This window comes from Bufo gargarizans, chromosome 2 (assembly GCF_014858855.1).
Source record: "Bufo gargarizans isolate SCDJY-AF-19 chromosome 2, ASM1485885v1, whole genome shotgun sequence".
In the NCBI taxonomy this organism is placed as follows: Eukaryota; Metazoa; Chordata; class Amphibia; order Anura; family Bufonidae; genus Bufo; species Bufo gargarizans.
Window position 1 is genome coordinate 704875026 of NC_058081.1, and position 15664 is coordinate 704890689.

A 15664-nucleotide genomic window follows, 5' to 3' on the forward strand; every position below is an offset into this window, starting at 1 on the left:
GAACCTAGAATATGACATATTTTCAGTTGTTTCACACTTTTTTGTTATGTATATAATTCCACATGTGTTAATTCATAGTTTTGATGCCTTCAGTTTGAATCTACAATTTTCATAGTCATAAAAATAAAGAAAACTCTTTGAATGAGAAGGTGTGTCCAAACTTTTGGTCTGTACTGTATGTGACCTGTACATAGTGTGTATGAGGTGCATGTATGTGACCTGTACATAGTGTGTATGAGGTGCATGTATGTGACCTGTACATAGTGTATGAGGTGCATGTATGTGACCTGTATATAGTGTGTATGAGGTGCATGTATGTGACCTGTATATAGTGTGTATAAGGTGCATGTATGTGACCTGTACATAGTGTGTATGAGGTGCATGTATGTGACCTGTACACAGTGTGTATGAGGTGCATGTATGTGACCTGTATATAGTGTGTATGAGGTGCATGTATGTGACCGTCCTGTAATAGTGTATGAGGTGCATGTATGTGACCTGTACATAGTGTATGAGTGGTATGTGACCTGTACATAGTGTATGAGGTGCATGTAGGGACCTGTACATAGTGTGTATGAGGTGCATGTATGTGGCCTGTATATAGTGTGTATGAGGTGCATGTATGTGGCCTGTATATAGTGTGTATGAGGTGCATGTATGTGACCTGTACATAGTGTGTATGAGGTGCATGTATGTGACCTGTACTAGTGTATGAGGTGCATGTATGTGACCTGTACATAGTGTATGAGGGCATGTATGTGACCTGTACATAGTGTATGAGGTGCATGTATGTGACCTGTACATAGTGTATGAGGTGCATGTATGTGACCTGTACATAGTGCTATGAGGTGCATGTATGTGACCTGTATATAGTGTGTATGAGGTGCATGTATGGACCTGTGCACAGTGTATGAGGTGTATATATGTGACCTGTACATAGTGTCTGATGTGTATATATAACCTGTATGTATGTGACCTGTATATAGTGTGTATGAGTTGCATGTATGTGACCTGTACATAGTGTGTATGAGGTGCATGTATGTGACCTGTACATAGTGTGTATGAGGTGCATGTATGTGACCTGTATATAGTGTGTATGAGGTGCATGTATGTGACCTGTATATAGTGTGTATAAGGTGCATGTATGTGACCTGTATATAGTGTGTATGAGGTGCATGTACAGTACAGACCAAAAGTTTGGACACACCTTCTCATTCAAAGAGTTTTCTTTATTTTCATGACTATGAAAATTGTAGATTCACACTGAAGGCATCAAAACTATGAATTAACACATGTGGAATTATATACATAACAAAAAAGTGTGAAACAACTGAAAATATGTCATATTCTAGGTTCTTCAAAGTAGCCACCTTTTGCTTTGATTACTGCTTTGCACACTCTTGGCATTCTCTTGATGAGCTTCAAGAGGTAGTCACCTGAAATGGTCTTCCAACAGTCTTGAAGGAGTTCCCAGAGATGCTTAGCACTTGTTGGCCCTTTTGCCTTCACTCTGCGGTCCAGCTCACCCCAAACCATCTCGATTGGGTTCAGGTCCGGTGACTGTGGAGGCCAGGTCATCTGGCGCAGCACCCCATCACTCTCCTTCATGGTCAAATAGCCCTTACACAGCCTGGAGGTGTGTTTGGGGTCATTGTCCTGTTGAAAAATAAATGATGGTCCAACTAAACGCAAACCGGATGGAATAGCATGCCGCTGCAAGATGCTGTGGTAGCCATGCTGGTTCAGTATGCCTTCAATTCTGAATAAATCCCCAACAGTGTCACCAGCAAAGCACCCCACACCATCACACCTCCTCCTCCATGCTTCACGGTGGGAACCAGGCATGTAGAGTCCATCCGTTCACCTTTTCTGCGTCGCACAAAGACACGGTGGTTGGAACCAAAGATCTCAAATTTGGACTCATCAGACCAAAGCACAGATTTCCACTGGTCTAATGTCCATTCCTTGTGTTCTTTAGCCCAAACAAGTCTCTTCTGCTTGTTGCCTGTCCTTAGCAGTGGTTTCCTAGCAGATATTCTACCATGAAGGCCTGATTCACACAGTCTCCTCTTAACAGTTGTTCTAGAGATGTGTCTGCTGCTAGAACTCTGTGTGGCATTGACCTGGTCTCTAATCTGAGCTGCTGTTAACCTGCGATTTCTGAGGCTGGTGACTCGGATGAACTTATCCTCCGTAGCAGAGGTGACTCTTGGTCTTCCTTTCCTGGGGCGGTTCGCATGTGAGCCAGTTTCTTTGTAGCGCTTGATGGTTTTTGTGACTGCACTTGGGGACACTTTCAAAGTTTTCCCAATTTTTCGGACTGACTGACCTTCATTTCTTAAAGTAATGATGGCCACTCGTTTTTCTTTACTTAGCTGCTTTTTTCTTGCCATAATACAAATTCTAACAGTCTATTCAGTAGGACTATCAGCTGTGTATCCACCTGACTTCTCCACAACGCAACTGATGGTCCCAACCCCATTTATAAGGCAAGAAATCCCACTTATTAAACCTGACAGGGCACACCTGTGAAGTGAAAACCATTTCAGGTGACTACCTCTTGAAGCTCATCAAGAGAATGCCAAGAGTGTGCAAAGCAGTAATCAAAGCAAAAGGTGGCTACTTTGAAGAACCTGGAATATGACATATTTTCAGTTGTTTCACACTTTTTTGTTATGTATATAATTCCACATGTGTTAATTCATAGTTTTGATGCCTTCAGTGTGAATCTACAATTTTCATAGTCATGAAAATAAAGAAAACTCTTTGAATGAGAAGGTGTGTCCAAACTTTTGGTCTGTACTGTATGTGACCTATACACAGTATAAGGTGCATGTATGTGACCTGTACATAGTGTCTGAGGTGCATGTATGTGACCTGTACACAGTATGAGGTGCATGTATGTGACCTGTACATAGTGTGTATGAGGTGCATGTATGTGACCGGTACATAGTGTGTATGAGGTGTATATATAACCTGTATGTATCTGACCTGTGTATATGTATAACGTGCATGTGACCTGATCTCTATACGTATAACCATGTGCATGTGACTTGTGTAGTGTATATGATGTGCAAATATGTGACCTGTGTACGGTATATACGTATGACATCCATGTATGTATCTGACCTGTATACAGGATCAATGTTGTGTACATTTCCCATCTTTCGGTTGCTTTGCTGCCATCAAGTTGTAAATGAGTTCATTTTTTAATGACCTGGTAGAATGTCTGACTTTCAGCATCGGATACGAGTTCTATGATCTCCTGTGAATAAATCTGGATCTATGAGATTTACAAATCACTGCCTGGTTTTATTTACATTTTACACAGAAACCAACTTTTCTGGCATTGGGATTGTATGTCACCTGTATACAGTCTACGTACGGATGGGTCTATGTAGGTGACCTGTATGCGGTCTCTACATACGGATGGGCGTAGGCACGTGACCTGTATACGGTCTCTACGTACGGATGGTTGTAGGCACGTGACCTGTATACGGTCTCTACGTACGGATTGTTGTAGGCACGTGACCTGTATACGGTCTCTACGTACGGATTGTTGTAGGCACGTGACCTGTATACGGTCTCTACGTACGGATGGTTGTAGGCACGTGACCTGTATACGGTCTCTACGTACGGATGGTTGTAGGCACGTGACCTGTATACGGTCTCTACGTACGGATGGTTGTAGGCACGTGACCTGTATACGGTCTCTACGTACGGATGGTTGTAGGCACGTGACCTGTATACGGTCTCTACGTACGGATTGTTGTAGGCACGTGACCTGTATACGGTCTCTACGTACGGATGGTTGTAGGCACGTGACCTGTATACGGTCTCTACGTACGGATGGTTGTAGGCACATGACCTGTATACGGTCTCTGCGTACGGATTGTTGTAGGCACGTGACCTGTATACGGTCTCTGCGTACGGACGGTTGTAGCACGTGACCTGTATACGGTCTCTGCGTACGGACGGTTGTAGGCACGTGACCTGTATACGGTCTCTGCGTACGGACGGTTGTAGGCAAGTGACCTGTATACGGTCTCTGCGTACGGACGGTTGTAGGCACGTGACCTGTATACGGTCTCTACGTACGGACGGTTGTAGGCACGTGACCTGTATACGGTCTCTACGTACGGACTGGTGTAGGCACGTGACCTGATACGGTCTCTACGTACGGATGGGCGTAGGCACGTGACCTGTATACGGTCTCTACGTATTGATGGGCGTAGGCACGTGACCTGTATACGGTCTCTACGTATTGATGGGTCGTAGGCACGTGACCTGTATACGGTCTCTACGTATTGATGGGTGTAGGCACGTGACTTGTATACGGTCTCTACGTAACGGATGGGTGTAGGCACGTGACCTGTATACGGTCTCTACGTACGGATGGTTGTAGGCACGTGACCTGTATACAGTCTCTGCGTACGGATGGGTGTAGGCACGTGACCTGTATACGGTCTCTGCGTACGGACGGTTGTAGGCACGTGACCTGTATACGGTCTCTGCGTACGGACGGTTGTAGGCACGTGACCTGTATACGGTCTCTGCGTACGGACGGTTGTAGGCACGTGACCTGTATACGGTCTCTGCGTACGGACGGTTGTAGGCACGTGACCTGTATACGGTCTCTGCGTACGGACGGTTGTAGGCACGTGACCTGTATACGGTCTCTGCGTACGGACGGTTGTAGGCACGTGACCTGTATACGGTCTCTACGTACGGATGGGCGTAGGCACGTGACCTGTATACGGTCTCTACGTATGGATGGGCGTAGGCACATAATCTGTATACGGTCTCTACGTATTGATGGGTGTAGGCACGTGACCTGTATACGGTCTCTACGTATTGATGGGTGTAGGCACGTGACCTGTATACGGTCTCTACGTACGGATGGTTGTAGGCACGTGACCTGTATACGGTCTCTGCGTACGGATTGTTGTAGGCACGTGACCTGTATACGGTCTCTGCGTACGGATGGGTGTAGGCACGTGACCTGTATACGGTCTCTGCGTACGGACGGTTGTAGGCACGTGACCTGTATACGGTCTCTGCGTACGGACGGTTGTAGGCACGTGACCTGTATACGGTCTCTGCGTACGGACGGTTGTAGGCACGTGACCTGTATACGGTCTCTGCATACGGACGGGTGTAGGCACGTGACCTGTATACGGTCTCTACGTATGGATGGGCGTAGGCACGTGACCTGTATACGGTCTCTGCGTACGGATGGGTGTAGGCACGTGACCTGTATACGGTCTCTGCGTACGGACGGTTGTAGGCACATGACCTGTATACGGTCTCTACGTATTGATGGGTGTAGGCACGTGACTTGTATACAGTCTCTACATATGGATGGGTGTAGGCACGTGACCTGTATACGGTGTATGGATGCTGTGTACATATCTGAGCTATAGACAGTGTATCTGTGTACATGCATCTGATCGGTATACAGTCTATATGTACATGTTTCTGAGACGAGTTATAGATAGTATACGTATCTGATCTGTATGGTGTATATATCCTGCATGAAACAAGCCCTCATACAGGCTATGTGAATGGAAAAATAAAGAAAGCTATGGCTCCAGAAAGACAGGGAGCGAAAAATGAAACCACACGGGGGCTGAAATGTGGCAGTCATACATTTGAAATGCAGAGGAAAAATAAATAAATCAATGGACACTTCTGTGTAAAGCGTGTATTAGACGGGAAGATTTTCTGCCCGATTATTGCTCGCTCGTTAGCGATCATCTTGCGGTGTAATACTGCCGCTGATTGCACAATGAACGAGCAAACGGTCAGGACTTAGCGGCAGATTGTGCTGGCCAATTACAGCCTGCCGGCAGCAAACCACTGGGGAGGAGCGATGGCACAGCGATCTCCCCTTCTAGCGAGCAGAACGCTTCCCTCCGTGCAATAGCTTGCGTGTTCGGGCTATGTTATACACTTCCTGTTAGGCCTCTTTCACACGACCGTATGGCTTTTCAGTGTTTTGCGGGCCATTTTTACTGGATTTGTTTTTTGTTTCCGTTGTGTTTTCGTTTCTGTTCAGTTTTTCCATACGGCATATAAAGTAAATACATAGAAAAAATTGGGCTGGGTAAAAAATTTTCAATAGATGGTTCCGCAAAAACGGAAAGGATACGGAAGACATACGGATTCATTTCCGTATGTGTTCAGTTTTTTTGTTTTTATTTTTGCGAACCCATTGACTTGAATGGAGCCACGAAACGTGATTTGCTGGCAATAATAGGACATTCTATCTTTTAACGGAACGAAAATACGGAATGCATACGGAGTACATTCCATTTTTTTTTTTGCGGAACCATTCAAATGAATGGTTTAGTATACAGAAAAAAAAAGCCTTAGTAAAGAAACAATGACGCTCCTGAACAGAACAAAGAGTCACCAATTATGCCCAACTGCCATTTTTGCATTTAATTTAACCCCTGTTGTGCATTTTCATAAGTATACAATATTATCAAATGATATTATAGCATAAATTAATGCTCATTGCCTTTAAGAGGAAATCAGCTTGAACCAAAGTTCTGTTATGTGACTGAAGAGGCCAAGATGAGTTCATGGCAAGTTCAGTTTATATAAGAATAATTGTGAATATGAACGGACATTGTATTTTAAAAATTATTGCTAAAGATATGGGTTTATCTATGAGGAGTATACTGGCTTCTTCAGACATGTCTGTCTGAAGGGAACAATGTTGTTTCATGGATAAGCCATGAGAAGATAAGAATTCATATCCTTAAGGCGCACCTGCTGTATGACGTTCAATTCACATTCATAATTAAATTCAATATATTTCTGTATGGTATATTTAGTTTTACAACATATTTTAACCAATAATTTGTATAATGTGTTATTGATGTGTAACAATGTATAGGTGTATATATATATATATATATATTATACCATGTATATGTCATTTAGAACGAATCCTGTAGAAGATTTAGAAACACTGAAGTAAGTTTCTGGTAATTGGATTTCTGAGAAGAATGTTATTTCAGACGATAGTTATTCATCCATGTAGATAAGTAAAATATACAAGTCCCGATGCCGAGTATCCAGGCCGTTATATATATCGTTATCAAGTTAACATATATTCAAGTCTAGGTTATAGGTAATTAAAAGTGTCAAGAAAAGACCTTCCTCAATGATGTATATTAAAAAGGTTAAGAAGGTCATGTGAACATATTATTAGGTATTTAGAATTAATGTTTAAGGTTGTGATATTCATCTGCAGTACCAAAGTGCCATCTGGAGATGCACAATATTATATTATAATTCCTTTTTTTTTCCATGTCAAGGGTTAATATGACATCATTGTGTTATTAGCTTGCAAATACACCCACCTTACCTAATTCGAAATCCCTAATCTAGAAGGGGATGTTTCTTAGATAAGGTGGGGAATAATTACTCGTGTGCAGAGCATCAAAGGATAGATCCATTCAATCAAGAAGAAAAAAAATAAAAAATAAAAAAGAAATCTGTACCAGAAGAAAACTTGGATTTTTTTTTGGAATTACTAGGAAAGTTCTTGAGAACTGGTCCAATCTGAACTCTGTCTACCTCTGACCCGGTAACGTATATTGTGTTTACTGCTCGTGATATTAATAAGATATTTCTCTCGGTATAAAGCCAAGAGTTCCCATACTGTGGGAATATATAGTGTTAGGCGCCTCCATAATGCAGATTATTCTCTTAGCAAAGATGCATAGTGTTAATGGAAGATCTGACATTATTTGAAAAGAGAACTAAACCCTTGGAAAGTTATTTTCCATAGTCTGATTGTCGAGCTGAATTTTTTTATCATATTAATATCATATATTTTTAATTGGTCATAAGGAAACAGAGTCAAGGGATAACATTTATTTTCCTGTATAACCAGTGTTTTATTGTTATAACCTGTTTGATAAACAGGTTTCTCTTGGTATATAAATTATTGGTTTGTCATATAATTAAGTTATACTGTGCTGGTGAGATAGGGGTGTGATAGCACCACCGTGTGGCATATTTTAGGTATTATTTTGTAACTTCATAGTTTGTTTTGCAATTGTATTGATTTTATATTCTTTGTTTTATAATAAACGACATATTTTGCATATACAATTGTCCCTTTGTTTCACTGCTTGCACAAATTAAGATTCTCAATAAAAGAACTTAAAAGGTGTGTGTGTGTATGTATATATATATATATATATATATATATATATATATATATATATATATATATATATATATATATATAGAAAAAAAGCAGCACACATTGAACACGGGTGCAAGTCCTCCTGGGGGCCTGAGGCCAAGGTCCCAAATGAATATAGAAGAAAAAAGGCAGCACTCCAAATTGTGATGAAAAAAAGTGGACGGTTTATTCACCCACCTAGCAGCAACGTTTCAGCTCTCTCATTGGAGCCTTTGTCCAGCTGAATAACATGTGCATAGTGGCATACATAAATAGTGCAAACCAATTCATAATTACAAATCAATAATTAAACAATAAAGTGCAAGTGCGTCAAGAATACAAGTGTTAAAAATACAATTCATCTGTCGCCATGATTATATCCCAACTAGTTGTGAACTGGACAGAGGTGTGTACGCGGTTTGACAGGCCGTGATGCCCCCCTGATACGGCCATTCCGCTACGGAGACTGGTGCTCACCCGCCGATCTTTCGTTTGTGGATTGGTTTTATCTGCTTTAAACTGCGGAGCTCTGGACACTGTAAGCGTGTCTTGTGATTCTGTACAGGGAACCTGCCGGCCTGTATGGGCATGAGCATGCGCCCTGGTGCAAAGCTGGACAGCGGCCATCTTTACTGTGGTTCCCGTACTCTCTGCCATTATCACGTGTCTCACGAGAGCACATGGAGCGGCGCATGCGCCGATTGCCTTTCCGGACGCCAGCAGATTCCACCAGGTCTCTGTGATTCAACGTGACTCATTCAAAGTTTTTTAATGTTTTAATTGATTTGTCATTGCCATACACTGTGTACACTTTACTATATTGGATTGGCAATCATGTATGTTTATAGATTTTTTTTTTTCACTGTACCGATCACGATATGTATTTTATATGATCATGTTCACAGCTAGTTGGGATATAATCATGGCGACAGATGAATTGTATTTTTAACACTGTTGTATTCTTGACGCACTTGCACTTTATTGTTTAATTATTGATTTGTAATTATGAAATTGTTTGCACTATTTATGTATGCCACTATGCACACGTTATTCAGCTGGACAAAGGCTCCAATGAGAGAGCTGAAACGTTGCTGCTAGATGGGTGAATAAACCGTCCACTTTCTTTCATCACAATTTGGAGTGCTGCTATATATATATATATATATATATATATATATATATATATATATATATATATATATATATATATATATATATATATATATATATATATTATATATATATATATATATATATATATATTTTATTTATTTTATCCTCTTTTAGGGCCCATTCACACGACTGTATGGCTTTGCGATCCGCAAAACACGGACACCGGCCATGAGTGTTCCGCAATTTGCGGACCGCACATGGCCGCAACCATAATAGAAAATGCCTATAGGAATAGGACATGTTCTATGTTTTCTGCAGAGCCACAGTACGGAATAACAGACGCGGACAGCACACAGTGTGCTTTCCACATCCTTTGAGGGCCCATAGAAATGAATATATCAGCAGACCTTCCGCCGAACAGCTACGGATCCGTACATACGGTCGTGTGAATGGGCCCTTATATGAAGATTCTTTTTATATAGAAGATATATGACACCCCTTCTACCCCTGGCAATTCTCTGCTTTTTTTCATTTTTCTCTCCTTGCCTACCCGGACCAATACCTTTTTTATTTCTCTATTCACAGACGATTGAGGGCTTGTTTTTTTGCAGAACAGGTTGTACTTTCTAATGGCACCATTTATTATTTCATACAACAAAGTAGGAAGCTGGATAAAAAAAAAAATTCCACCAGTTTTGTTTTTATGGCGTTTACTATACGGTAAAACCAACCTGTGCCCTTCATTCTCTGGGTCAGTACAATTACATATACCACACACAGTTTTTCTTGTATTTGAAAATTATATATAATATAATGTGTATGTTTTATTTTTATCACCATAATTTGACCCCCATAACTTTTTTTTTTTTAGTTATGTCCACAGGGCTGAGTGAGGGCTCATTTTTTGCAGGATGGTCGGTAGTTTTTATTAATACCATTTTGTGGATGTAACTTTTTATTACTTTTTTGGGGGAGTTGAAGTGAGAAAAAATAGCAACTTTTTTTATTTATTTTTTTCTGTTACACTGAATATTTTAATGGTAGGGGTGTTTTTACACATGTTGCTATGCCAGTCGTTTGTTATTTTTATAGCTTTTTTTTTCTACTAGGTTGTAGGCGCCCAAACATCATACAATCGTTATATTACCGCTTCTAAGTGTCAATGGAAATAAATCCATTAACATATAGATTCAGTATATTGCAATGTAGTGCTGCCACCTGCAGGCCTACATTGGAATATTCTTGCGAAAAGCATCAGAGCCGCAGCATGCCCTTGCCTTTCACTGGCAATAAACAGCTCCCCCCAATCATCACATTGGGGAGCTGTTCCAAGGTCGGAATTGCAGCACTTCTGGGTTTTGTGCTCAGATTACGTTGGCACATTTGATCACAGCATCTGAAGTGTTAAATTCCTGTGATCGGCTTTACCGCCGATGGCAGACATTAGTCCTGGATATTTGCTGTATGGTACACATGACCCCCAGTCAGGCCAGGATTGTAGCCGCCATACAGTTTCAGAAAATGGGGAGGTGGTTTTAGGAATATCGGGAAAAGACAACGGTAATAGTGGCTTACTGTACCTTTAACAAAGGAGTGGTGCTACAAAGCCCCGTTGATCCACCCAACCAACTCAATTATATATAAAAGGAAGTTAAAGATTGGGCTGAGCACTCAAATACTGGAATACTGCATATATAAGGTAATAAATTAATATTTATTCTCTGCAAGGCATACACAATAAAAGCAATATAAAACTGACATATAACAAACATATACGCCCTAAAATAAACTCTGCAGTAAATGGATCCAAATAAATGTGGCGATATATTGCAATGTAATATCAGTTGATCCTCTCACATGAAGGGGTTAAAATACGTGAAGTAGTAGAATCAGCAAGGTTCGGTACGTATATGTCCGTATTTGTTATACATGTTAGTTTTATATTGCTTTTATTGTGTATGCCTTGCAGAGAATAAATATTATTAATGTATTACCTTATATATGCAGTAATCCCAGTATTTGAGTGCTCAGCCCAATCTTTAACTTCCTGGTTTTAGGAATATCCCCTAAAGACCTTTCCTTAGGCCAGTCAGATGGAGGTGCATCCAACATAGTCCATAATGCTGCAGTAGCGGACACAACACAGTGTGTGCCAATGCACCGCTGCTTCTGGAAACACCCGTCGCTGCGCATCAGGCTGGACACTTAAATCCTCCCCTACCAATCAGGGGGTCTGCCACTCATGCCACCATTAACCCTAATGACAAAAAGAAAGCCAGTGTGGCAAGGAAAGCTGAGAATCAGGGGAACTTTATTGCAATCCATCCCCCATCAGGGGCAAGTGTCAAAAAGTTGCCCATGTATAGTGCCAATCCCTGTGTGAGAAGGTCCGCAGCAGCTGCTATCTGACTGCTTGAGTGAGGAGGGGAGGGGAAGTGGATTATGGGGGGAGTGGAGGACCATGCATCAAGACTGTATAAAATACTGTAGCAATAATGTAATCAGCTGAAAAGTATCCCTTCTCCTCCTCTGATCTGGGGTGAAATCCCCAAAAAGGAGGCTAGGAGCTGTGAACCTTTTCATGGTTTGTGCCCATAGTGTATGTAGGCACCATAGACCCCCAGCATCCCTGGTGTGTGGAGAGAGAGCTCCACTGCTGCCCCCAGAGATTATCCTCCGCTCTGCACAGGGAAGCTGCAACACAACATGGCTGCTCTGCAACTTCACCGAGCCTGTAAGCCCCCTCCCCTATAGTCTTTGCATCTGGAAGGAGAATAATAAAGAACTACTCCACCCAGTAGGTACTTGGATGGGATCAGGATATCCCACCCTGTCTCTTTAAAGTGGACCTGCCACAACATGTGGCAGTGCACAGCTCAATGACGGAAGCCTCAGGAGATACACATTTAAAGGGGCTATCACCATTTAACCCTTGGGAATAAAGAACTAGCAAGTACTTACCTGACAGATCACACAGTGTTACTTTGGTTCTCCCAGATGGGCTGTTTACCTGGCTGCAGCGGTCATGTGTTGTCGACGTTACGTCACCGCTGCAGCTTGGTAAATAGAGTCCAGCCGGGAAAACCTAAGTAACGGGGCGTGATCTGTCAGGTAAGTACTTACCAGTTCTTTACAGCAGGCTGATCTTGAGTTGTCTGGTTTCCTCCTGGCACCGGATAAACCCTTTTCACAAATGGCATTTAGTGGCATCCATATCCTATGTAGTACTCTTTTTGCAGTCTGCTGCGCTATTTCATGCCGCAAAAAACAGTAACCACGCCATGCAGTGATAGAACAAAGGCAAAAATGGCGCTCTTAGCCTCTGTCCAGGCCTATGCATCTGTTTTATGTATGTGTCCAGACCTTTCCCGGCATATACAACCATCTGGTCACAATGTGAAAGAAGTCTCTGGGACTGTGGTCTCTGCTCTATCAGTATATGGCGGGTTTGCTTTAGGACTAGTATACAGAGCGGTGTGCGAATCACTGCGGCATCAGGTCCCCACTAGATATAATCCATCTTGTATTCCTGTACAGACCCAACACATAAAGACAACCCCTCAGAGAGGCTCCTGCAGGGAAATCCTCAGCTCGTTTTGTGAATTTGGCTTTATTTAAATGTAAATCTTGCAAAATAGAACATTCCTCTCACACCCTGCACCCATCCAGCGACCTGCATGCCAGGGGAAGATGGGTGCTGAAGTTTTAAAATCACCAGAGAGTTGCAGCCACTCTTACAGCTTCCATTTAGAACTAAAGGGGTGGATTGTAGCAACCATTACTAATAGGAAAGTGGATAGCCACAGGTCAGTTATGTATATCAGGACTGGGACTCCCAGCAGCCCAGTGACCACCCCACTTTCAAGCCCGTCCAACCCTCCGATATAATAGATTGCAGCACTGACTAAGAAGCTTTACACAGGTGTTGCAGGAGCCCATAGCAGAGAGGTGTCATATCAGGAGGGGGGCAGGGAGAGACACGACTGTCACCTCAACCCCAAGGCCCTATTTTATGCACTGACTCCTATCCAAGATCTAAGGGACCATATCACAAGGGGTCAAGTAGTGTAAAAAGGGAGTTGGGTGGGGGACATCTCCAGGTAACAGTCTCTGACGTCCACATTATCTCTTAGCTCCTACAAAATACAAGGCGTTGGTTTTGGGGTAATATTTCACGTTCTGTTTTTTGTCCATGAGACCACCAAAAATGATAAGCTCCCCTCGACCCTGCACAACAGTATGTAGACTGGTCTCGGGGGGTCCCACCACAGAGCTGTTGCTGAAAATCTTCCATTTTACACGACCCCATTCCCGGGTTCCCTGAATGTCCAAGGCATACATCTGCATAGGCTTGCAGTTCACGTTCTGATATAAGGGCTTCCCCACGTTGAGCGACTGAGGAGGGTGATGTCCTAGACGACGGGCGATAGGGGGCAAGGAGTGGCCATCACTTTGGGCCGGGACTGGACGTGTTGAGGCTGCTTCAGAGCCGCTGCTGGGAGAACCAGGGGAGGTGAGGGTAGGTGGGCTGGTGGGGTTAGTTCCCCCATGTGATGAAGAGGAGGAAGGTGAGGAAGTTACAAATGCTCGAACAGCTTCCAGTCCCCGACGAAGTGCTCCAGGCGACACGGCTCCAGAAAACGTGGAAGTAATGTGCGGGGGAGTGTGGACTCCATTTGTCTGTTCAGGCAGGTTTCTACTTGTAGGGTCCAAATCTAAATCCCCCCTTTTCCATGTGCAGTCTTCTGCACTGAGACATAAATCCTTTTGCTCTGGAAGGGATCCTCGACGGGCAGGAGGCAGGGGAGGTGCCTTATGCTCACAGCTCTCAGCGGCAGGGGGGGAAATGACCTGCAAGGGGCTGTCCAAAGCTGCAGCGGGAGACACACTGCCCCCATTAAGGACAGGTGATAGGCCATCACCCCTAGCTGGAGAAAGGCTTCCTTCACGGGACCCACCTCCAGTGTGCCTCGGAGGTCGGGGTCTGAGGGTCCCCCAGCGTCCATTTACACAAGGGGCTTCATCGGATGCACGGACCGGGGAGTGTGATCTGTACTCTCTAGTCTCAGGCGCCAGGGCAGGTGGAGTTGCACTGATTGGTGAAGGACGGGAATTCAAGCTTGGACTAAGAGGAGCGCGACCACTGGGTGCCTGACTGAACACCACCACACACTGACCCACCTACAGGAAAGGGGAGAGAGCATCATTACTACTCTGTATATATATGAGGGATCAGACTGTGTGTGATAACAATACAGAATTTAGACCAAAAATGTACTAAGATTAATGGCCCTAGAATCCACTAATTAGCTGCATAAAAGTCCTATGGCCAATGGACAAGGCAAATAAAATTTAGGTGGCCATGGGCAACCATGGAGGACGTACCCTACAGGCTGGATGGCACCACAGTTCTGGGGCTCCATGATCCTCATTTTCCACTTTCAGTTGCTGCCAGGTCCAGGGATTTGTGTTCATGTGCAGCAGCCAGGCATCTTTAAAAAGCTGAAAGGGAGTAACATGACGATAGTCACAGAATGTAACACTACGCAGCAGAGCACAAAGGGCTGGAATACGGCACATTGGGTACTCACAGCATTGGGTCCTCCGCAGCCACCCAGGATCAGGATAGTCTCGCTGTCGATAATAATCTATAAGCGGGAAGGTCAATGACATTATCATCTCATATTAACCAATGTGTAAGAGGGGACATGAAGACAAAAGCGTACCTGAGACTGTCCTCCTCGGGGGTGGGGGCTAGGCCTGGAGATGTTTGGTTTGGACCAAGACCACTGCTCCATGTCGAGCACCCAGACATCATTGCTCCTGAAAGACCAGAATATTATTATTCATTTACTGCTCACAGGTTACAAACTCTTTACATTTCAAGGGCAGCTTGTATGAATCCCAGGGGGAAGAGATGTGTATCAAGAACGGTGGGATATGGCAGTATACATATGACTGGTCCGTCTCATACAGGTGCAGTAAGTAATGGCATATGCACTCTGGTGTGGACATTTCCAGTAGATGAATATAGTGGATGTCAACTTACATTTGCCGAGAACCAAGAGATCCCCCGAAGACGATCATCTTATCACCGATAACGCAGGATGAATGCCCAGCCATCGGCGGAGGCCCATGGGTGGTCACAATGCAGTTCCACCTGGAAAGATGCCTTGAGGTTAATTACAATGATAAACTAATGCTGGCATAACAGGTGAGACAGTGTGGAAGCCAATGTTCACCTCACTACAAAGGCGACCAAAACGCGACTAAGTTTGCAACCGGCGAAAATAATTTACAGTTTTGTCACCATCTGCTTGCCCTCACAGTGACCAAACGCCGTAC

The 15664-nt window shown here is 43.4% G+C and overlaps 1 protein-coding gene across 1 annotated transcript in view; it reads right to left on the reverse strand.

Moving 5' to 3' along the window:
- Window positions 1-11631: 11631 nt before the first annotated feature.
- Window positions 11632-15664, reverse strand: part of FBXO42 (F-box protein 42) — a 34933-nt gene continuing 30900 nt past the window's right edge. Inside the window, exons 6-10 of the mRNA XM_044278628.1 lie at window positions 15369-15479; window positions 15046-15142; window positions 14911-14967; window positions 14705-14821; window positions 11632-14500 (exon numbers count right to left, since the gene is read on the reverse strand). Coding sequence (XP_044134563.1) covers window positions 13442-14500; window positions 14705-14821; window positions 14911-14967; window positions 15046-15142; window positions 15369-15479 — 1441 coding nt within the window. The 3' untranslated portion in view covers window positions 11632-13441. The remainder of the gene's footprint in view (window positions 14501-14704; window positions 14822-14910; window positions 14968-15045; window positions 15143-15368; window positions 15480-15664) is intronic.